Source organism: Vicia villosa, unplaced genomic scaffold, assembly GCF_029867415.1.
Source record: "Vicia villosa cultivar HV-30 ecotype Madison, WI unplaced genomic scaffold, Vvil1.0 ctg.000010F_1_1, whole genome shotgun sequence".
Classification (NCBI taxonomy): domain Eukaryota; kingdom Viridiplantae; phylum Streptophyta; class Magnoliopsida; order Fabales; family Fabaceae; genus Vicia; species Vicia villosa.
This window is the reverse complement of record NW_026704940.1, coordinates 1,218,479-1,243,668: the sequence shown is the minus strand read 5'-3', so window position 1 is coordinate 1,243,668 and position 25,190 is coordinate 1,218,479. Positions and strand designations below refer to the sequence as shown.

Here is a 25,190-nt window from a genome sequence, read left to right as displayed (position 1 = left end):
CTTCCCGAATCACATTAAATTTTGTGCTTTGCATCTTAAGAACTTTTATTATTGTGGCAACTTCCATTAAAGAAGAGAAATCTAACAATTATTGTACCATCAAGAAATTTCTTTAGCCATATCTCATCTAGCTTCCAAAGCTGAATAATATTGATAAGAACTTCATCTCCCACGCTTGAAGCTTAATAACCTTCATGTTTAGAACCTCAATAGTTGCCTTGATTCTTTTATCCTTGATTTCCATTAACTTAGATTGAAACTTCTTTTGTAAGGATGCTATGAGAAGGTTTAACAACATCACAATAACAATTACAGTAAAAGTAGCTAGTAAGGCAACCCCAAAACTTGTTCAAAATCGAATCGATCCAATAGAAAATTACAAGATCTAATCGACCCAAATCAAAACCATAAAAAAACACATTTGTTTCGAATGTGTTCGCTCGGTTTGCGGTTTGTATTTTGCAAACTAAACCAAACCAAACCACATTACGTAACAAAATCTTAGTGACTAATATATATTTCTTTAATTCTTTAAAGAAATCAACAAATATTTTATGTATATTTTATCATATTCTTTGTACGATATTAATTTTAAATACTATTTTGACAAAATATATTTTATCGTATAATTTGTATGATAATTATTTAATAATGTAATTTCATGTATATCATTCTTTAGACTTAAGATAAATGTGTATGACGCTTATGTATCAAATTTTAAATTTATTTTGACAATTATAAATCTTTTTTATGGAAATGTATGAATGATAAAACACAAAATTATATTTTCCTCTATATGTGTATTTATGGTTAAATAATTTTTTTTAAAGAACAGAACCAACCAAACAGCATTAGTTTGATTTGGTTTAGTTGGATTTTATTTTTAAAAATCAACCGAACCACACGTTTTTTTCTCTTGTGGTTTCAGATGATTTTTAGCTTCAAAATCGACTAAACCGCACCGCAAATACCTGCCAACGCAACTTATTAAACAACCATCCATAACCCATAGATCCACTTACCCTTTCGGCATCAACATAAGTAACACATATGTACAAGAATGCATATAAGCCATCTATAAGAATATTAAGGAAGATCATGAAAATGCATCTTTGGAATATTCTAGAGATACATTTCTGAACTAATTTAAAACAAAATGAGAATGACTCACGAAGTGTTGAGATATGTGTATTTTGAATGCGTCTAAGATGAAATTTCATAATTAAGGAACATTTTTGATTTTTTTACTGTGGGGAACTAGCATCCCATGGGGTGGATAATGTGGTGGATAATGTAATTCCCTAAAAAACTTGATATAGCTTATAACTGTGTAGGATAGGCCGTAGACTCCTGTTACCATCTGACATATTTTCCCCTCCCCACAACCCCGGCTGTGCATGGTTATCCAAACTTCATGAATCAATCCATTTATTTGGTTAAGGTTTATAAACCAAACCATTTTATTAATATGGTTCAAAATCGATTTAGAACCGGTTTAAAACTAGTTTTCCCAAAACCAGTCTTCATGCATCTTATATTTATTGGTTATAAGTAAAGTAATTGATTTTCAAAAAAAGAAATTAAATAAATTCTTAAGTCAAGTTTTTTTATCCTTCTAATTTATTTAACATTAAATTTTTTACATATTACATCTTAAAAGAAAATAAAAAATTATAAATTAATTGAAAAGAGAAACTAACTATATTAAAAATAAAGTTAGTAATATAAAATCATAAAGAAATAAACAGAGACTTATAAACTAATTGAAAAGAGAAAAACAAAAAATAGGAACTGGTTTTTATTAAACCATTTATGTTTATCTAACTATTTTTCTCATACATTTTGAACAAATCTAATCCCAAATTCATATTCATTTATTCCATATTGTAACGCCTATTGAGATATTATTTGGCCCCAAACAAAAATACACTTAAATGGAATAATATTTTAAGAGGGAATGATAATCAAAAGATTATGAAAGGAAAAGAGAAGAATGAATAAGATGGAATTGAAGAAGCACTGAATTGATTTCAAAAGTGTGAAAATAGAATGATTTAAATTGAACAGAGAGAACAATGAGAACAATGGAAAGTAGAATGAGAAACAAAGGAAACGGCCGCTATCTTCTAAAATGATATTAGGGTTAGGAATTGGTTTATAAAGTGGGTACCGGATTTTATTGGTTTTAACGAAATGGATTCGGGCTAGTTTTTATGAAAAATAATCTGGGCTTTTGAAATTGGGCCACCGGTTTTTTTAATATGGTTCTGTTAAACTAGTTTATTTGCACACCCCTACCCCACATGAAAATAATTTGTACTTATAAAATTCTATATTATTTAATTATTTTTAAAATACAAATAATTTCCCCCCTTTTATGTGTATGCCACAAATATTGTTCTCGAATCTAGTAGCTATACAATACTTTCTGTCTTTCTCCATGAACTAAACCCTTTAATGATGACAGGTTTAAAAAGGGTGTGTACATTAGAGAAATGGATCTGCAAATAAGAAATATAGAAAACGATGGATGTAAAGAGAAATACTATTGGGCCAGCTTGTATGGCCCAAATCCAGTTCAACAGTGCGCTCGTGTTTCCTCTATCTCCCACGCCGAACATCACCTTCATCCGTTACTGTCAGTTTTTGGTGATTCAGAGCCGTCGCCACCGTTCACGGTGAGTCTCTCCCTCTCTCCCTGCAAGCACTATTATGACCAACGTGAAACTTGTTACGCTAGAAAATTATTAGATTTTCCGCATCTACTGGTTCCTCAACCGCCGCACCAGTTAACAAATGTTTGCACTCTTATCAAGAGTAGTTGTATTAACTTCTCCCGATGCATTTTAGGTGCACGGTGAATACTCAGATCTAGGTTTTTCTACAATTTGCAACGAAACTGAGTCTAATAGTACATTGAATGAAATGGATAAGTAGGGTTTAGGGTTTTGTGTAGCTTCAAATTTTCTGTGTTTTTGTTTGCTTACATCAAATTATGAAAGATGTTTACAATTATTAGTGTTTGAAGCGCGGCGATTGACTATGCCTCTGTTTTACTAGATTAGCACTGGCTTGAAAGTTGGAATGCTCCTTGTGATACAATACATACATACATACACCCTTGGATAGTTGTTTCTGATTCTTGATTGTTTTTGTCCTTTCTAATTTGCATCCAAAGCGCGATGAGTCTGGAAAAGAATCCTTGTGTGTTTTTCGATGTATCGGTTGATGGGGATCCGGTTGAAAGAATTGTTATTGAGGTAATTTGAATTAGTAGATTTTCTTATGGTTCTCTGCTTGTAAGTATATTTGAAGTTTGCTTCAATGAACTGGTTGGTTTGACTGTACTTTTTTGAAATGGTGCAGCTTTTTTCTAGCGTAGTTCCCAAGACAGCTGAGAATTTCCGGGCCCTGTGTACAGGTAACTTCATTCTTATTTAAACTAAGGGCGTTGTTTAGCTGTAGGCTAAACAGTATTTAGTTTGGGTTGGTAGTTATCTGTCTTGTTTGGATTAATTCCCCTGCCCTGCAAAATGAAACTTAGGCTTGTTGCTGGTTCTAATCCTTTTTAATTTACATGTATGCTATGCATTTTAAGCTTTGGCCGCAGAAAACATGCGAGGAACTCAAATCCAAATGGAATATTGTATTATTAAGATGATCTCTCATGTAATCTCAGAACAATGTTCCTCATAGGAATTTGGAATTTTCTCTGCCCAGGCTCAAAGCCATAAGCTACATCCAAATATTAACCGCCTCTCTTTTCCCCCTCACATTTATTTTCTCTCACACTCTCTAACGAACTTGCCAGCTCAGCTCTCACCTCACTGTGCCTTTCTCGCAAGGTGCTATGAAAACATGGGGCCAAAGAGCCAAAAAAAAAAAAAAATCATATTATTAATGCACAAAGTGTTCGTTGAATTTCTTCTTTCTGACATCATTCTCTTTCTCTTGCTAAACATGAGTTTCATAATGTTTGTGTCCATAAGTTTTTGAAATTCACCTCTAACAGGTTACAAGAGTACAGTTTCCATACACTCTAGCCTAAAAGTGATACATATCAGATACTCAATAAAGAATTCATAAATTTTTGCTCAGAGACTTTGAAATGTCATTTTTAAAGTGATGGGCTTTCTTGGTAGTTGTTTCTTTAATCGTCCTGCTTTGCTATTTCTGTAATTGTGCTGTTTTTTATTTGCAGGTGAGAAGGGGATTGGAGAATCTACGGGGAAACCTTTGCATTATAAAGGAACAGGTTTTCATCGTATAATTAAAGGTTTCATGGCTCAAGTAAGTTGCTTTTCAGGATTATTCTTTACATGGTTGTCTTAAGCTAATTATGTTAGAGGTAGTGTGTCATCTCGTGTTTCAGTATTATGTTGTGCACTTGCAGTAAAATATTCTTTTCATAAACTTGTGCATAAGTGACAGTATTGACAGAATTTTGGAATTCACCATTCTCTTTTACTGTATTCTTGTCAAACTTATTTTTCATTTTATAATTAATTGTTTCAGCACTTGATAATACCAATTTTTGTTATGTCCTGACAGGGTGGTGATTTTTCAAGAGGCAATGGTATGCTGATTTATTTTATCTGTTATTTACCAAATTTAATATGTAGATCCCCCTTTTGACTTCTCCTTTACCAAGACTTGTAAGAAACATCATTTGTATGGTTGACAGGTACAGGTGGAGAAAGTATATATGGAGGAAAATTTGCAGGTAAGCTTACATTTTATGAAATATTTAACATATGAGAAATAAAAGAAGATTGTAATTTTTTTATGCATGGCTAGTTACTTTTATGATTAATCATTTGACGAAACTTACTAGTACTTATTCCTTGTAGATGAAAATTTCAAACTTAAACATGATGGACCTGGCGTTCTTTCTATGGCTAATAGTGGTCCTAACACCAATGGATCACAGTTTTTTATTATATTCAAGCGCCAGCCTCATCTTGATGGGTATATAAGCTTTGCATGTTACTTTCAAGCTTGATGTGCGTGTTTTGCACACCATTATAACCGTTCAATCTGTATATCTCGTTTTTGATGTCCCCTAAAATTTTCAGCTTGGCCTTTTTCAGTTTTTTGTTGCCGCCATTGCCCATGCGGCTGGTTTTTACATTTTCTTTTACTTAAATAGTTTCAAGCCTTTCATGATTCATGATGACTATTTTTTGAGAGATTTGATATTTTACTTTCACATGATGTTGTAGGAAGCATGTTGTTTTTGGAAAAGTTACCAAAGGATTAGAGATTCTGAAGAAAATGGAGCAGTTGGGGACGTCAGACGGGAAACCTACCAAGCCTATTAAAATTGTTGATTGTGGTGAAGTCTCTAAAGCAAAAGGCCAGCATACAGTTGAGAAGGAGAAAGGTACCTTTGATATTAAGCATGAAAAATTGAAAAGATACTGACGAGTATATTATAAAAATCTCGTCACTTGGAAGTTCTGCCGATTGTAATTGTTTGTAATATATGAACTACTCATTTCAGGGAAAAGAAGAAAGTCAGTAAAATCCTTAACATCTGACGATAGCTCTGATGCTGACAAAAAAATAAGTAGAAAAAGAAAAATATCTTCCAAAGACAGGAGAAAGAGAAGGAGGAGATACTCATCATCTGATAGTGACAGTGATAGTTATTCCTCAGATTCTGAATCAGATTCATCTTCAGATTCCGAATCAGATTCAGATTCTTCGTCTTCTGATTCAAGTTCTTCTAGCTATGGGAAACACCAGAAGAGGAAGAGAAATAAACGCAGGCATGGGAAGAAGAGAAGTATTGGGCGGAAACAGAAAAGAAGCCAGCACAATCGTAGAAGATCAAAACACAAGTCCAAAAGGTCCGATTATAGTTAGCTTTTAATAGGGATTCCCATGAACATTTTTCTATAGTATACCTTCCTCAGTTACAGTTTGCTTGATCTTTGCTCTGATTTAAATTGCTTTTGTATTTTTTAGGAGTTCTGACAGTTCAAGTGACACAGAAAGTGACAGTTCTAGTGCTAGTGACAGTAGTTCTGGTGATAGGAAAGCTGATCGCCGTGTTTCTGGTCGTAAAATACAAGCCGACAAAGCTAAAAATAATCAAGGTATGGGTATTTATCTAATTCTTGACATGTGTTGCACCCACTCATCTCCCGCATTTCCTCCCCATATGAGTACTGTTATGTTGACATTGCGGTCTAAGTAAATGGCGGCTCATGCTACAGACATAGGAAAGCCATCCTCTAGCCTTCCCTTACAAAGTCAAACCATTCCAGAACTAGTGGTGGATTCTAAAGTTAGAACGCCTGTGGACAAGCAATCGCACGAAGAAGGTGAATTGTCTCCAGATAATGGCGAATTTCTGAATAACGGGCATGATACTCAAGCTGAATTCACTAAACCTGCTAATCATCGGGCTTATTCAGATGATTCAAATCACAATAGGTATGTCTCTTGCTCTGCTAATCAAGGTGAATTGTCTTACAATATGAGTTTTGCTTTGATTTAAGTTTCAAGTTGTCAAACATCATGGACTTGAAGATACCAAGTTTATCTGACATATCACTTAACAGAGATGTGAGTCCTGGAAGAAGTCCTGCCAAGAATTCTAGGGAGCTGAGCCAAGGACGTGCTCTAGCGGCTAGCCCTGATAAAAAATCATCTGAACCTGCTGCAGCTGCCTCCAAACATGGCCATGGCATTTCAAAAAGCCCTTCGCCAAATGGTAAGCGTGTTAAAAAAGGACGAGGCTTTACTGAGCGCTTTGCCTTTGTACGCAGATATCGTACTCCATCTCCAGAACGGTCTCCCCGTGCATATCGTTATGGGGATAGAAATGTTAGAAGGAACTTTGATAGGTATGTTTCTTTGTGTATACAGTTTTAATAAACTGGCTTCCTTAAAAATGGTTGGATCTTGTTCTGACTTGTAATATTTGTATTTGAAGAAATACAAGCTACAGAAGCTATTCTGAGCGCTCACCACCACGACGTTTTCGAAGCCCACCAAGGGGAAACCGTCCCAGGTTCCTTCTCCCTCAATTTACATTATCCTCCCATGCACAAATTAAGCACTTGCTGAATAATATATAACTTTACATTAGTCTATCGGGGTATGCTGTGATAGGATAAATATTTCACTTGCTTAATATTTCACATTCATTTACTTTTGTCCCTGTGTCTCACTTTTTCATGTAATTTGTTGCATGGAATACAAATAATGTATATATATCCATTACAAACCTTGTGCATTATGCATGAATTTGTTTGTTTGTAAGAATTGACTAGTAAAAAAAAGGGAATGTAATATATATGATTCACAAACTTAATTTCATGTTTATTTGTTTAGATATCAAAGCAGAAGAAGTCAGAGCAGGAGCATCTCCCGCAGTCCAGTACGAGGCCGTTACAGAGACAATGGTCGTGGACGGAGTCCAAAACGCAGTGTTAGCCCGGAAGACAAGCGACCTCCCATAAGTGACAGATTAAAATCTCGACTTGGTGGACGAGGTAATCAACAATCTCCTGACAGACAGAGGTCAAAGTCAAATTCGAAGAGCAATGGCATTTCTCGATCCAGATCCCCTGACGATACACCCCCAAAGCGTTATAATAAAAGGACTTCCATATCTCGTAGCAGGTCTAGATCAAGTTCTGCATCAGGACAGAAGGGGTTGGTTTCCTATGGAGATGCTAGTCCTGATTCTGGAGCTAGGTAGGTGTAGGCTCAATGAAATTGCTGAACATTCGAAAGCAAGTTTCAGCAAAATACATTTGATAGCAAGTCTCAGCAAAATACCCCGGACTTACGTTGGTGCTGCTCCGCCGCTTTTACATATTCTCACGTCTTTAGTTAAGTTCTAATGTTGAGCAGTTGAAAGTACTGTGCCTTAGCTAAAATCAAGCCTTTGTTGGTTTGAGAAAGGTTATTGGTGCCCAAAACTTGAAACGATACATTTAAAAAAAAAATAGATCCAGTAGGAAAAGCTGTCTTTTTGAATGTAATATATGACATGGTAAGAGTCATGAATGGAACGAACGTAGGAATCAGGATGTTTGTACCCAAAAGCACTTACTAGTTCGCTATGGGATCATACATTAACTCCATTAAAAATCATGCAAAATGCCTCGTGTTGTTGCTGCTTCAAAGTGGCTCCCATTTTGATTACCTTTGTCCTCTTTGTTTTTAACTTTATTGTCTTGTTGTGGCACCTTTTGTTTTTTCAGTCTCAATCTTGTGACATTTCTCTATGACTTTTCATGATTTCTCTACCATTTGTTCCCTTTTGTTGCCCCCTGTTGAGTGACTCAAATTGAAGACGAAAACATGAAAGCACACATCTCAAGCTACAATCACCACTGTTAGTTCACAGTTACTACTACTGATTTGATTAGGATTCAGTTAAAGCAGCTAGGATTGTGCGTGTGCCCCCTTTCCTTATTACAGTTCATCATTGTATTAAATAAATAACTCCCTTTGTATTTGATCTAAACAGAAGTTTCAGTTAGAATTAATGACATACAAGTTTTCTTCTGTTCCATTTATTGAGTCATCTTTGCAATCTTGAGTTCTTAATATGCTATCCAAATAGGTTTAAATTCTGTTTCACTTCCAAATCTGATACGAGCAAGATTGGATTGTGGTACTGGTAGAATAGAAGTCCATAACTGTGCCATATATGTTCATTCCTCCCTATGCTGGTCTTAGCATTGTTTCTGCACCGCCCAAATTGACCAAAAATAACTATCGTGTTTGGGCATGTATAATGTGCAAAACAATTGGTGGGAAAAATAACTTTTTTTTTTTTGTTAAATCTTAACTCAATTGCAGAGCTTGGTAACAATGCAACAATCTCGATCATTCATGGATAATGAATGCAGTTTCTGATACAACTGCACAAATATGGTGGATGCGTGGTGTGATGTCAAAAAACAATTTTTAGAAGCTGATCGCACTTGAGTTTCAAAGTTGCAATGTGAAATCAACAATCTTAGGCAAGAGTCTAAAACCTATACAAATTACGTATATGCATCAGTAGAAGTGCAAAATAGATATTCCACTTAAATTGTACTCTCCAATTCCATTATACAAATGTGTTTTGTAGAACTTGAAATCCAACATAGCGATTGGTTGTCTTGATAAAGGAATTGAATGAATTGCCGATGCACAAATATAATATCCGAGCATGTTATATATATATATATATATATATATATATATATATATATATATATATATATATATATATATATATATATATATATATATATATATATATATATATATATATATATATATATATATATATATATATATATATATATATATATATATATATATGAGGAGGGATCAAATTACACCCGAAGAGTTACACCACGAGTTACACTCGTTCAATAACTACATCTCGTAATAATATTTTTTAAATTCAACCGTTGGATTGAAACATAATATCATATAGATCATACCTATAAAGTTTGAGCTTAATCTATAATGATTTACTATATCATCAAGATATCCAAAGATTAACGTCAAAATGAGCTTTCCTATAACGTTAATTTTGATGTTATTCAATGACATAGTAAATCATTATAGATTAAGCTCAAACTTTATAGGAATGATCTATATGATATTATGTTTCAATCCATCGGTTGAATTTAAAAAATATTATTTCGAGATGTAGTTATTGAACGAGTGTAACTCGTGGTGTAACTCTTCGGGTGTAATTTGATCCCTCCTCTATATATATATATATATATATATATATATATATATATATATATATATATATATATATATATATATATATATATATATATATATATATATATATATATATATATATATATATATATATATATATATATATATATAGAGGAGGGATCAAATTACACTCGAAGAGTTACACCACGAGTTACACTCATTCAATAACTATATTTTATAACGACTAAATATATTCTTGTATTTTAATAAAAAAAATCTCTAACATTGTTTGACAAAAACATTTATTTTAATAAATTAAAGCACATTCTTTGTATTGTATTTTAACAATTATTTTAAAAAAACAATTTTATAACGACTAAATATATTCTTGTACTTTAATCATCAGTTGTTTTTTTTTTAACAAAAACAATTTTATAAATGAAGTTACTTCTTGAAATACACTACAAAAGAATTTATTTTTTATTTGAAAATAAATTATAAAAGACTAATTACTCAATAATAAAGGGATTATTTTTGTTAAAGAAAAAATTAAAAGTTGTTTTTAAAAAAATATATAATTGTAACCAACAAAAAATAGTAAAAATGTTTTCTTTCATCATACACTATAATGCTTTAGTAAAAAAATTGAAAAACATTTCCTTTAACTGTATTTCAAGAAAAGAAATTACTATAATGTTTTACTCAACGTGTTTTCTTTTAATTATAAATGTTAATGCAGTAAAAGATACGTATGCACTAATTTAATTAAAAAATGTTTTTGTCAAGAAAATAAAATAAAATAAAATAGAGGATTAGAATGGAAATGAGCAATGTTAAAGGACTTTTATTATTAAATTGATAATTAAATATCAAATAATTACATAAATCAACTGAGTGAAAAATAGAAAGGGAAAATAGTTTTAGATATAAAAATAAATTAAATAAATCATAAATAAGAGAGAGAAGAAGTTTTAATGTTAAATTAAGAAGGTGCACCATGCTAATACACACCTTCATTAAAATGAGTGGATGTGTTATAGCATTCCCCTATATATATATATATATATATATATATATATATATATATATATATATATATATATATATATATATATATATATATATATATATATATATATATATATATATATATATATATATATATATATATATATATATATATATATATATATATATATATATATATATATATATATATATATATATATATATATTAAGTAAATAGATTTTGTATGGAAAAACATCCAACATTTAGTAAAATCAGAAAAACAGAGAAAAAGTTTCAAGTTTTAACTATATTAAAAATACTAAGTAGAAAAAGATAAAGTAGAAATGAGATACTTTGAAGAAGAAGTCTGAAGAATGTGTAAAACTTGTATTTATCTTGAATAGAAGCTTCACTCTTGAGTTGATGTTATCAAATATTGAAAGAAGAGATTTGAAAGAAGAAATTTAAACAATGGTAAACAAAGAAAATACTAGAAGTGAAAAAAATTAGAAAGATTGAACTCATTCAAAGACATCAGGCAGAAATCCACATCAATAGTTTTCACAAACAAAATCTTTATAAAAAAAAGGCAAAATATATTACAATCAGAAGAACATTTACATAGAGAAAAAGTTTGAAGCAATAAAATGTTTAGGTGGAAAAAGATAAAGTAGAAAGAAGAAACATGGAAGGAAGATATCGAAAAACTATTTGAAATCTATATTTACCTTGTTTATTTTGAATAGTAGATCCAATGTTAAAATTGATATTATGAAATGTTGAAAGAAGATATAGATAAATGTGGTGAGAGGGGAGATATAATGAATGAGGATGGTGAGAGAAGATCTATGCATATAAATGTGTTTCTTGAAGAAAATGGGTTTGGTTTGTTGAAGAAAATTGGTTGAAAAAATTGAAAAGCAATGAAGAGAGATATGGTAAGATTATGTTAAGTATATTAGTTAGTACGGGTTAAATGCATTTTGGCATAGCAGAGATGATATAATAAAAAGTTGTTTCAATGAGGTTGCAAAAGAAACTGTAGTTCCAAACTAAAGCAAATGAAGAGGTGATGTTGAAATTTTGAAAGAAGTATATAATTGATTAAGGGTGATTTTGAGATGTATGCTAAACTTAAATTTATAAAAATCAATTTTATTAGGGTCAATTTTATCCACCGTCAATTCAAACACACTCAAAAACAAAAAAACGTGGACGAATGTGGTAGGAGGACAATATGATAGTTCCCATAACATTCAATGTTGTTCTTATATTGTAGATTACTTAACATATGCCATATAGCATCACATCATATAAAATTATGAATATATATTTTTAATTTAAAAATGCATTTAAGTCTAGATTTTAAAACAAGTTCAAAAAAAAAAAGTCTAGATTTTAAAATTACCAAATAAACCGCCTATGAGTCAAAACCCATAAGGAGGACCAGTCAAGGCATTAGAATGGAAATTTAAACTGAAGAAATAAACCCTAATTCTAAACTGATAGAAATCCTACTTGTCCAGATTTCCATCCAAAACACAAATCATCACGTCAACAACACCCTTGTAGTTTCGACCGCCACTTCTGAGGTAGGTCATGTTCGTTCTGTAACTGATCAATTATAATTACTACATGCTGTATTATCATTCTCAAATTAATAAAATCACACCGCAATTGCGGTCCGATGCGGTTGTGAGTATTGCGACCGCAATTACTGAAGTGTAATTTAAAACCATGCAATTAATTCAAATTCTAAAGTTTGTTTATTATTGTTTGCAGCAATGAATACCGTCAAAGAACTCAAGAGGGAGTCGACTGAGTTGCCATATTGTGTTATATCGCATATCTTTTCCAAGTTAAGTTTGAAGACTTTGGTGAAAACCAGTGCTTTGTCCAAACATTAATGGTACCATGGTGACATGATCAGTTCAATCCGAGTAAAATTTCCATTAGGTGTCGATCATACTTATGCCATTGATGGATTGATTCACAAAGGAGTTCTTAAGGGTGCCAATCGTATTGAGCTCCTCTTCGGATATGATACTGATTTAAAAATACAGCCATACAAATTTTTATTTCGTTTCTTGTCTGGCACTAGTTCTGTGACATATCTGCACCTACAGAACTGCCACATAGCAGCACCTATGAAATTTTCTGGATTGAAGAATTTGAGAACTCTTGTGTTGCATCTCGTTCCTTTGAAGCAGAGTATGTTTCGGGACCTGTTTTTTAACTGCATCCATCTTGAGAACTTCACTCTTAACGAATGTACCTTCTTATCCGATTTAAGAATAAGGAGTACCACATTGCTTCATTTGAACATTGATTGCGGGCGTATCATTACAAAGGCCACAAATGCGAGAAAAATTGATATCATTGCATCTAATTTCTTATCCATTGAATATTCTTCAAAGTGTATTCAAGCAAATTGCACATATTGAACATTAAGTCTCTTATCCCAGTTTAACTACAGATGTATTCAAATTTCTAAACTTGTTAACTTTTCTGGACTGAAAAATGTGACAACAATTGTGTTGGATGGACTCCGTGAATATCTTCAAATTGATGTCGTAACTCTTTTGTTTTCCAAATGTCCCCAACTTGAAGATGTCACCTTTAAGGAATGCGATTTCTGGTGTGATATGAAACTTATCAGTTCAAAGCTGCGTAATTTGAGGATAATTGATTGTCACTTTCGGAATCATGATTCTCATAAGATAGATATTGATGCTTTGAATCTCTCATCCTTTGAATATAGAGTTCACACTTGCACGAGGCCCATAATCTCTGTCGAGGCTCCAAAGTTATTGAAGGTTTTTTGGGATGCAGGTATCGGAGAGATAAATGTATATAGCTTTGGTACAATTGCAAAATTACATCAGGTTGAGAATTTAACTATGAATATGGGGTTTTCACAGGTGAGTCACTCAAAACCCATACATACTAGTTTATATTTACGTGTCTCTCACTCTTAGGTATCCTTTAATTGCTTTTAATTCACTTTAAATGTTACTTGTGTAATCAGATAACCAAGTTAACGAAGGATGTGGTTGGATTTCAAAATCTTAGACATTTGGAATTATTCATTGTTGGTCCATATAATCCTAATATGGATTACTTTTGGATTTTAGATATTGCAATGGCTTCTCAGCATCTCCAAAAACTTTCTCTAACAGCGAGCTATCCAACCTTATTCTCCATTTTTTAATATGTTACAATTTACCTTTTTTATACATATATTATTTCTAAATAGTCCTATGTAAATCAAGCTTATGAAATTAAACTTGACTTGAACTATAAGTTTCATTTTCCTTATTTAATATTTACTCCAATTTGTTGAAATTTGCACCTATTTTAAGCTCTGCATTTGTTATATATGCCTGATAAAATTTTATAATGTTTGTTTATTTAAATGTATTTTAATATTATGATTATTGTTCTATTTTCAGATTAAAATGGACATACGAAAATATCACATTTGGTTGGAGCTCAGAGACAAAGAAGAAAGTATGTCAGGTTTTTTCACAATGGTTTAAAATATGTGGAATTACATGGCTGTGTTTGCTCCATAAATGTAATTGAGTTAGCAACTCATCTATTGAGGAGTGCGGTTTTGCTTAAGCAAATTACTTTCAGTTCTAGTCACAATTACTATATAGGTGCTGGAGCATGGACTAACAAGGGCTCCAATGGTTGTTGTTGGTTTGAACGGAATCTTATTCATAAGCATCTTAAAGATGAAGTAAATGAACAATGTCGGCTCGTGATTTTGTAGTGTATGATATTTATTTATAATGAATTATGCCACGTTTCTGTTACTAGTTCATTCTTTCCTTCCAACATTGTATGATTTACATTGATTTGAATTACAATATTATTGAAAGATCTTATTCAATCCACAACTGAACTCTTGGAAGGATCAAGGATCCCACTATTCAATAATTAATGGTCATCAATATGTTAAGAACAGACTTTCATTTTCTGAATTGTAGTTGTTGAGCAAAGCGTCATGAAATTGAATGGTATGATGTTTAACATATCATGTTCATGTCATGCTAGGGTGCTTTAGGTCATGTTTACCTTGTTGACATTAAACATCATGTTAGAACTTAGAACAATGAGGAAACTGGTGATTGAACTCTTGAGCACTTGTTCGTTGAGCCTTCAGTGCTGTGTTGTTTAACACCTAAAATATTATATCATACATTAAATCAGTTATCATACAGAAGTGGACAAAATAAAAATTGGTGTTGGAACGACAAAAGTCGAAGAAAATTTTGATCGATCGATTGAGAAGTTGAAACCTGATGTGACACTGTGAGTGGAAAAGTGATTAGGATTAGAGCATGTACATTTTGGTGTTGAGGAGGTTCTTCCACCAGGAGTATCTGAAGTGTTGATCAGACATCACGAACTGGAACTGTTTTGCGGGTCATTGAACGAGTTGTATTGGATGTTACAATTAGAGATTTGAAGACCCGAATTAGTAATAGAAACGATTACAATGCTTATAGCAATTAATCATAAGCAATTCCAACGATGCAACATAAGAAATCACAAACGTGGTAAAAATTCGTAAAAATTAGAAGACGATTCCGACATATGCATGACGCCATTATTCCGTACAGTAACACAAAATAATGATAAATTTAAGAAAAGCACCATGGAAGGGCTCTTGGAATGGTGGTAGAAGTTTTTAGTGATAAAAAATAGAGGAGTCTATAAGGTAGCATTTCAAAGTTCAAGTAAATATTTAAAATGGTTTTAAATTGTGATCTGCAACCGATTGCACCCGCAATATTACGGATACAGTTGCCTTTGCAAACGTATCGAACCAAAATTGTGGTGTGATTTTAAAGTTACACCTCCAATTATATTAGGAATCACATCGAACAATTTCAATAATATTTATTTAAGTATTTTCATCAAAAATTAAAATATTAGAATTTTAAAACTCATTTTATTTGATAAAACTGAACATTAACTTTTTCATACCGCAATAACTGTAATACGCATCGCAAAAATTGTAATGATGCAATTGCAACATCCGTAATCGCAATCACATCTACAACTGCAATTTAAAACCATACTTCTGAGTTTATTCGATAAAATTTTGTTTTTTTCCGGATAGATATCTTCCATAGCCATTGTCGACATTCCTTGTTTCTTGTTGAACTTGAGATTCCTTGTTTCTTGTTGAACTTGAGATACTAAGGAGAGTGAAACAACAAAATTAAATAACTCTTTCTGTAATCATTTGGTCATTTTAGGGGAAGGAAAAAGAACCTTTATTTGTTCATTAAATAACTCTTTCTGGAATCATTTGATCATGTGGGTTAAAATTCATTGTAGGGGAAGGAAACAGAACCTTTAAATTGATTGTTCTATTTATTGGAATTTATTGGAAACAAGTGTTGTTGCTTCTCCTTGGTTGGAAGTTTCTGAGAAAGGGTGTAGTGATGCTGTGGAGATCAGAAACATGTATAGATTTTTTTTAGGTTAAATACACTTTGATCACTCTATTTTTGGTGTTTTTTTAATTTTTAATTCTCATATTTAAAAATAAGTTTTTTTAGTCCCTCAACTATATTTTTATTGGGATTTCGTTGTTCCTCCTCATGATTTTATCGACATTTTTGGAGGGTTCTGATTGCACTGACAAATTTGTGGTCTAATCGCCATTTGTATAAATATGGGCATATGTTATAGAGAAATGCAACACAAAAAAACACATCTTCCTCAATTTCTGATTAATGCGGAAGTTAATTCAACGAAAACGATCCTCCTGTTGAATTCAAGCTTCCAGATGGCGTTGCATCCCTTGCCAATTTGAAAGACAAGTTGAATGGATTGGTGTATGATACGAATAACAGTAGGATGAGAAAGATTGAGTTCCGTGAACATTGGATTGATACAAATGGAAGGGTGAAATACAACTTAATTGAGTTGAAGATCAACGAAGATGTCAAGGTCATGTGAAAATCATTTTGCCGTAGGATAACTAAAGGTCTGATTGAGTTGGATGCACAGATAACAAGATACATCAACAACATAATCAAGATGTTGAAACGTCCAGAATCATCTGGTAGTACATATATTTTCATGTTTAGTGTTTTTCAATTTATGTTGGTGGTACTGTTTTATGTTGTGTTCATCTTTAAATTATGTAATCCCCAAAATATTATGCAATAAATAAGTACCGTGATAAGAATTCTGTGTCATAAAATATACATATACATATACATAGGCAACACAGGCCTCCACAAGAATCTGCTCAGTCTCCACGGGAGCCTCCTCAACAACCACCTCCAAAATTGGTACCTCCTACTCCACAACGGGTACCTCAACAGATGACTCCTCCACAGTAGCCTCAATAGTTGCAACTCTAGCAGTCTGATGTTGGGGTGCACGGAATTGTGTAGCCCCTTCCCGTTTAACCATCCGCCCCCAATGATAATTGGTTGGAGGATGTCGTCCAACTCGTAGGTGGGAAGACTCTGCCTCATCCCTCCGAGCCAGAGCTTCTTCTCTATCAGTCAGCCTGCCCACAATGGTGTTGTCTTTACACATGGTTCTCACTAAAACAAAAAAGGCAAAAAAAAAGAAATTAGTTAAAGAATAAACTACCGGAAATTATGAAATTTCTGAGATTTTTCAAAAAAAAATTGTACTATCGGAGAGAGAGAGAGAGAGAGAGAGATAGAGGGGCTCACATTTTTGGATTTTAAAATGTGAAGGAAAGTGCCTCTAATTATAGGCTAGAGGTTGACACAAAAAAAAGATAATTTTTTGGGAAAATTTAATATGCCAACAATTGGCGTCATGCATCAACTGATTGAAAGGCCTTCAAATAAATGTTTAGGCTTTTTTAAAAGGGAATAAGGGATATATAGTTTCCATTCATTAAGACAATATCTTAAACGTTTGAGGATCATTTTTGCACTAACCTAACCAATTGGGTATAAGTGCCAATCAATTGGAGAGTGTAAATTTTGTCCCAAAAAATTCAGACAGTACCTAATTCAGGTAGAATGACTTCAAATTTTTTTTTACAAATGATTATTTTTAAAAATAGGCTTGAAAATGTATTTTAGTTTGTGTGTGTGATATAACCGTATAACCTTACGAAAAACCCTTGTACTTTTTCAACATATTGTTCACTCAGACGCAATAAGGAGAGCTTTCACACTTCATCTTTTTCAAGACTTGTCATATAATTCAACCATACACACACTTGCTTGAATTCATCTTGGAGATGAGGCTGGAGATTTATTCTTTGATTACTAAACGTGCAAAACATGGTTCCACATTCTCCCTCTTTTTTACGATGACAACACATCATTCAATGAGGTGGTAAAAGAGATAACAAATATATGTTTGGAGTAATTAAACACCCCCTCAATCAAGTAGAGAGTATAATCTACTCCCATTGAGAGTATACTTCTCCCCATTGATTCATTTCAATAATTTAAATATGCAAACACATTGTCACATAAGCATTATGAAAGGAAAAATATCACTTTTTTACTAATTCAAATTTTCTAAAATTCAAAGTACAGAAAGAGAGAATTTGTAGAATTAAAATTAGTACAAAAACAAGAAATTTAGGAATGAGAAAAACACCCTAAAATAAGACACATAAGTGAGACTATCTATTTTCATAAGTATCATCATCCCTTGAAATGATTTTCTTGATCTCTTCCACATCTTTCACTAAAATTTGACATATCTCTAGTACTTTGTTGGTTTTCGTGTCTTTTGATTCTTGAATCTCTTCTTCTTTGACTATTTAGTTGTCTTATAGTTCTCAATGTTTGATGAGAATCTTCATCTCTCTGAGGCGGTTGAAACATGCACAAGTCAACGTTGAATGTTCCTAGGAGTTTGGTGATCATTGCTTCGTAGGGAAGTCTTGCTGACTGGTTTTCTTTGGAGCGAATCATTTGATAAAGTATTCCTTTTACCCAATTTGTCTAAACTTTTAGGGTTAAGATCCAGACGGATACAACATCTTCTATGATGACAGAGTTAAGGTTGAGGCTCATTGGAAAAAGGATTATTTTTTGAAGATAGTGGATGATGAGAACCTTTGATTTTAAAAAGGTTGAATTGAAGGGGACTTTATTTTTTGTATGTGGTTGATAACAAGGTAGTTTAGGGTTGTGGAGTGCTTATCCTATGTGTCCATCATAGCTGTAGGATGTTCCTTCAAAGGAAAACTCAAATATTCTACCAAAGTTGTCCTTGCGGATATCTATTTCCACTCTTCTCACTAATGTTTTAGGGAGGTTCCTTCAATCTCTAGGTTCCAGTAAAATTATCTTACAAGGTTTTGGAAAAGTTCTATTGGATACCTTTGTGAAGAATTCTCTTAAAGAGGCTTGACATATTTAATAGTATGGTTTATAACTCCGCATAAAGTTTGGCTCCATGTAACATAGTTGGATCACCCTTTTTCCGAGGATCATTATCTTTTCTTTTTTCTTTCTATTTATCAACCCAGTGGGGAACACATTTATTTTTAGGGCATCAATAGATTTGTGGCTTTTTGATAAGGCTATGATGATACTTATAGCAAGTGAGTGAGTGAGTGAGAGAGAAGCTCACACAAGAAAAATTATAAGAGAGGAGAAAGTTTGAGAAAAATATAAAGTGAAGAATGCATACCTATTTATAGCGTGCCTCTTGATGATTTTAAGTGTGTATTTCTGACAAGAAATCAATGGAGAATGTGCTTACTGAAAATAAGATCAAAACCATTCCAAAAAGGTGTGTCAATCGATTGGCTATCGACTCCAATAGATTGGTTGATAAGACATTCCATGATTTTAAGGGATTATCATCAATGTTAGAATCGGATTGCCTTGGAGGCTATGTTTAGCTCAAATTTAATTTTGTGGACATCCACCATCATCTATCATTATTGGATCAGAGACTTCAAAAATATTATTTACTTGAAAAACGAGGCTACAATAATATTGTGTCAATTGGAGATATATTTCCCACCATCAATTTTGATATTATGGTTCCCTTAATTGTTCAAAGAAATAAGATTTTGTGGTCCAGTTTATTTAAGGTGAATGTATATAAAAGAGTGATATATGAAGATCTTTAAAGGATATACGGAGAATCATCACTGACCGAAAGCTTCGATCGTATAAAGGTACATCACATAAGAAGTCGTCGAGTTCTGTTCAAACTATTTGTCAGAAGCAGTCTATATAAATTCCAAAGTCTCATCATGCTTACAGTTATGGAGGTAGAGGTACTCAAGATTTAAATGTTATGTCAATGCCTTGGGATATAGTTCTTCAATCATATTTGTATATATTGAATAATGTTGATTAAGTTCAACCTTACTTATCTACTCTCAAAAGACTTATCAAAGAAAAATGTCCCTGAATGAGTGACCAATGGTTGTTGAAATAGCATAACAAGAATTTCATAATTTTTTTAATGAACGAATTTCTAATTATAACAGTGCATCTGAGGCAATTAAATGGATGTCATACATGTCAAAATCTAACTTAGTAACTTGGACTACATACAACATTACTAATTTTTTTATTTTATACAAAATTAAAAGATGGCCGCAGTACAAAGAAAAATAGTGGGATTATGGTTGAGGCCGAGCCCATTTATTTCTCTAGTTCGAAAGATACGAATCCTATATTGGCATCTAGAGCGTACTTTGGGGCCATTGAGGAGATTTGTGAGATTGACTTTATTTTATTCAAAGAGTCTTTATTTAAATGCAAGTGGATTGACAATAAAAATTGGTGTACAAACTAATGAGTTAGGCTTCGCACGGGTTGACCTTGGCAAGGAAACTTATATGACCGAACCATTCATCATGACATCGCAAGCAAAACAAGTGTTTTAGGTGACTGAACCTTCTGACAAAAGATGCTCAATTATTCTCCTAGAAAAATACATTCCTCGTAGTGATGAAAATCATGATTTAAATTTTGATATTCTTTCGACTCCTTCTTACACAACTCAAGTGCCTACTTCATATGAAAAAGTTGATAAAGATGATGTGCATGCTATGCGTAATTATCATGAAGAACGCATATGAGAAAATTAACAAGTAAATGTTTTTTTTATTCTTTATTCATAATTTATTGTATGTTACAATTTCTAAGGTTATTTACTAACAAGTATTATTATTTGAAATTATAGGTGTTTAAAGTCAAGACATCAAGAGACAAGTCATACTCATCACGTTGTAGATATTATTTGATGTAATGATGTGTAAATTGTATGTTATTTTGTGCCATTTTAATTTTGATATAATACAATTTTTTTGTTCTTAATAGTTGTCATCTATGGATATGGTTCACAAATTGTTTGTGTTGTCGTTTCTGGCCTAGTTATGATTCACAAAAATGAAGGTTAAAAAAGTTGTGGTTTCTAAAAATTCAAAAATTTATATTTAAAAAAAAAATTATTTCACCAGGGTTGGTTGTTTCAATCGTGGGTATATGTAGCGCGATGTCCAAAATAATACCGCCAAAATAACGTTTTTGGGTATCTAATCAGGATCTTTTAGTTTTTCACTACGGTTGTTTATTACAATGGTGATAATATGTAGAGTTATTTACAAATTATTACCACGTTCAATAGACCGTGGTGGTAAGTAGTCCACTTACTATCACACACTACTTTATCCAGGAGCATCAACCGTGGTTATATGTCTGTTTCAACCGTTAATTATGAAATGTGCAATTCGTAGTAGTGAAATCTGTTGTTCGAATCAAAAAGTTTTGTGAGTTGAATCAAGTGTAAACTATGAGTCCAATCATGACAAATTCATAAACTTCCCGAAAGCTTCTGTTTCATTTTATTCAAATCTTAGGATGTGTGATTCGAATCACACACCTAAAATCTTTTTTTGTTGCAATTTTAAAGGTGTTTCGGAATTCCAATAATGTCATGACTTGAATCAATCTAAAATATTGTTTTGATCTAAAAACTGGACTAATTAGCTTTAAGTATATTGCTTACATTAAAAAACAAAATTTTTCATTTATGCATGCAAAAACACGATGTAATGCAAAACATCATTTAAAAAACATTGCATTCAATTCTAAGTTGTTTTCAAAGATCTATGTTAGAAGAGACTCAATTACAAAAACGAAAAAATGATAAACGATAATAAAGGAGGCAAACAACAAAACCAAAGTTCTAGAAGGCAGAGCAACTTTACAATAGTGTAGGGAGGAAGAAGATGGCTAAGAAGAAGAAGAGTAAGAGAAATACCCATGGAGAGAGAGTGATGAAGTGAATTTAAAGTCTTGAATGGAGGGAAATATCTAGTTTAGTGAAAATGTTTGTGACACATGCAGTAGATGATAGTAATGTGAAAGTGATTTATTGGTTAATTTGTTAAAGACTCATTGGTGTAATTAATGTGTAATTAATTTGAACATGAAAAGGGTAGATTAGGTAGTGTGTAATGGTGTTATTATCTTAGTTACTAGTTAAAAATATATCCTATTTCAGCTGTTTCCAAATGATAAAGCAAATTAAACTGATATCTTGACGTAGGCTCTAAAGTATAGAGAGGGGAAGGACATAAATCAAAGCAATATGTACCAAAAAGAGTTCATTCAGAAGATGAACACGGCAGAATCTTGGAGATAGTGTTAAATTGTGGATTGAATAAGATCTTTCAATAGTATTGTAATTGTAATTCAAATCAAAGTAAATCATACAATGTTGGAAGGAAAGAAGTAACTAGTAACAGAAACATGACATAATTCATTGTAAATAAATGTCATAACACTACAAAATTACGAGCCGACATTGTTCATTTACTTCATCTTTAAGATGCTCATGAATAAGATTTCGTTCAAACCAACAACAACCATTGGAGCCATTATTAGTCCATGCTCCAGCACCTATATAGTAATTGTGACGAGAACTGAAAGTAATTTGCCTTAGCAAAGTTGCGCTCCTCAATAGATGACTTGCTAGCTCAATTACTTTTATGGAGCAAACACAGCCATGCAACTCCACATATTTTAAACCATTATGAAAAAATCTGACATACTCTCTTCTTTGCCTATGGGATTCAACCATATGTGATATTTTTGTATGTCTATTTTTAATCTGAAAATTGAATAATAATCATAATATTAAAATTGTAAATATTAAAGAAGGAAAATAAAACTTATAGCTCAAGTCAAGTTTAACTTCATAAGATTGATTTACATGTGACTATTTAGTAAAATATTATCCATAAGAAAAAAAAAGTAAATTGTAACATATGAAAAAATGGACAACAAAGTTGAATAACTCACTGTTAGAGAAAGTTTTTGGAGATGCGGAGAAGCCATTGCAATATCTAAAATTCCAAAGTAGTCTTTATTAGGATAATATTCTCCATCAATAAATAATTTCAACTGTATAAGATTTCGATATTGACCCAAATACTCCTTTGTAAACCTGAATATCTGTTTACAACATTAACATTTAAAGTGAATTAAAAGCAATTAAAGGATACCTAAGAGTGACAAACACACATAAAAATAAATGAGTATGTACGGGTACGGAGTGACTCACCAATGAAAGGTAAGAATTGATAGTTAAATTCTCAATATGATGTAATTTTGCAATTGTACCAAAGTTATATACATCTATCTTGTTAAAACCTCCGTCCCAAAAAACCTTCAATAACTTTGGAGCCTCAACAGAGATTATGGGGCTCGTGTAACCTCTATATTCAAAAGATGAGAGATTCAAAGCATCAATATCTATCTTAAAAGAATCATGTTCCCGACCACGACAATCAATTATGTTCAAATGACGCAACTTTGCGCTGATAATTTTCAGCTCACACGAGAGCCTGCACTTCTTAAAGGTGACCTCTTCAAGTTGGAGACATTTAGAAAACAAATGAGTTACAACATCACTTCGTATATGTTCAAAGAGTCCATCCAACACAATTGTTGTCACATTTTTCAATCGGGAAAATTTAACAAGATTAGAAATTTGACAACATCTGTAGTTAAACTGGGATAAGGTATGAGAATTAATGTTCAGTTTGTGCAATCTATGTGGAAAGATACACTTTGAAGAATATTCAATGGATAAGAGATTTGATGCAATGATATCAATTTTCCTTGCCATGGTGGCCTTTGTAATGGTTCGCCCGCAGTCAATGTTCAAATGAAGCAATGTTGTACTCCTTATTCTTAAATCAGATAAGAAGATACATTGGTTAAGAGTGAAGTTCTCAAGATGGATGCAGTTAAAGCATAGGTGCCGAAGCATATTCTTCTCCACAGGAACTAGAGTCAACACAAGAGTTTTCAAATTCTTCAGGCCAGAAAATTTCATAGATGTTGCTATGTGGCAGTTCTGTAGGTGCAGATATGTAACAGAATTAGTGCCAGACAAGAAAGGAAATAAAAATTTGTAGGGCTGTATTTTCAAATCAGTTTTATATGAGAAGAGAAGCTCAATACGATTGGCACCCTTAAGAACTCCTTTGTGAATCAATCCATCAATGGCATAAGTATGATCGACACCTAATGGAAATTTTACTCGGATTGAACTGATCATGTCACCGGGATATTTCTGCATGAAATAATCCAATCTTGTGGCAAATTGAGATTGAAGTTGTTGAAAGAGTGGGCGGGTTATTGGTAACTCTGGAAGTGTATTATAGTCAAACATGTTATGGAGATTAAACGTGAGGTCCTTCCTTAATCCCCATTCATGATACCATTGTTTGGACAAAGCACTAGTTTTCACCAAATTCTTCAAACTTAACTTGGAAAAGATATAAGATATAACACAATCAGGCAACTCAGTTGACTCGCTGTTGAGTTTTTTAACTCCATTCATTGTTGCTGCAAATAATAATAAATCAACTTTAGAATTTCAATTAACAGCATAACTTGAGTATATAGTAATTATTATTGTTAAACAGGAAGAAAAAAGTTTCATATTCCAACTAGAAGCTACAAAAGAAAATATTGAGTTACGGGAATGAGCAGCACCAACCTCAGGAGTGGCTGTTTTTGATCGTGATGCTTTGTGTTGTGAATGGAAAACCGGGAGAAGTAGGATTTCTATCAGTCTGGATTTAGGGTTTATTTCCTTCGGTTCATATTTATAAATAAATAAATAAATAGTGAAAACATTTGAAATCTCCATTATAAGGCTTTCACTGGGCCTCCTTATGGGTTTTTTCGCTGGTTAGGGTATGAGGAATTAACCTACCACCCCTCCACTTATATACGTCACTCTTCTAAATACGGTGTTATTATTCTAATGCTTTTTTTGAAAAAATTCCTTATTTTTACGGAAAACTTTTTAACTTTTTTTGAAAATTTACCATATTTTTTGAATAATTCCGTAGTACATTTTCAAAAAAAAAAATTTTTTTACACTATTTAAAATATTTGATATTTTAGTAAAAAATTTAGATGACTTCTAAGATAAGGGTTCAATTAAATCCCTTATGAGGAGA

At 32.4% G+C, this 25,190-nt stretch overlaps 2 protein-coding genes and 1 pseudogene across 4 annotated transcripts; 2 read left to right on the top strand and 1 right to left on the bottom strand.

The window, feature by feature from the left end:
* The first annotated feature begins 2,467 nt into the window (after window positions 1-2,467).
* Window positions 2,468-8,185, top strand: LOC131621698 (peptidyl-prolyl cis-trans isomerase CYP63-like). Of its 3 annotated transcripts, none has more exons than XM_058892732.1 (14): window positions 2,468-2,678; window positions 3,179-3,260; window positions 3,367-3,421; window positions 4,202-4,290; window positions 4,552-4,576; window positions 4,685-4,723; window positions 4,851-4,968; window positions 5,223-5,383; window positions 5,504-5,852; window positions 5,971-6,101; window positions 6,222-6,441; window positions 6,570-6,854; window positions 6,944-7,021; window positions 7,345-8,185. In XM_058892732.1, exons 1-14 carry the CDS (start codon window positions 2,527-2,529, stop codon window positions 7,712-7,714), a joined length of 2,154 nt encoding a protein of 717 aa, XP_058748715.1. In that variant the 5' UTR covers window positions 2,468-2,526; the 3' UTR covers window positions 7,715-8,185. The 3 variants fall into 3 exon arrangements, with proteins under 3 accessions (XP_058748715.1, XP_058748716.1, XP_058748717.1); XM_058892733.1 differs by having other exon boundaries at window positions 2,541-2,678; window positions 3,061-3,260; XM_058892734.1 differs by having other exon boundaries at window positions 2,587-2,678; window positions 3,066-3,260.
* Window positions 8,186-12,489: 4,304 nt separating this feature from the next.
* On the top strand, window positions 12,490-14,483 carry LOC131621642 (uncharacterized; annotated as a pseudogene).
* An 8,012-nt stretch (window positions 14,484-22,495) lies between these two features.
* On the bottom strand, window positions 22,496-24,562 carry LOC131621641 (uncharacterized). Its single transcript, XM_058892673.1, has 3 exons — window positions 23,276-24,562; window positions 23,014-23,166; window positions 22,496-22,822 (listed from the first exon to the last, which is right to left on the bottom strand). Exons 1-3 carry the CDS (start codon window positions 24,560-24,562, stop codon window positions 22,496-22,498), a joined length of 1,767 nt encoding a protein of 588 aa, XP_058748656.1.
* Between the last annotated feature and the right edge of the window lie 628 nt (window positions 24,563-25,190).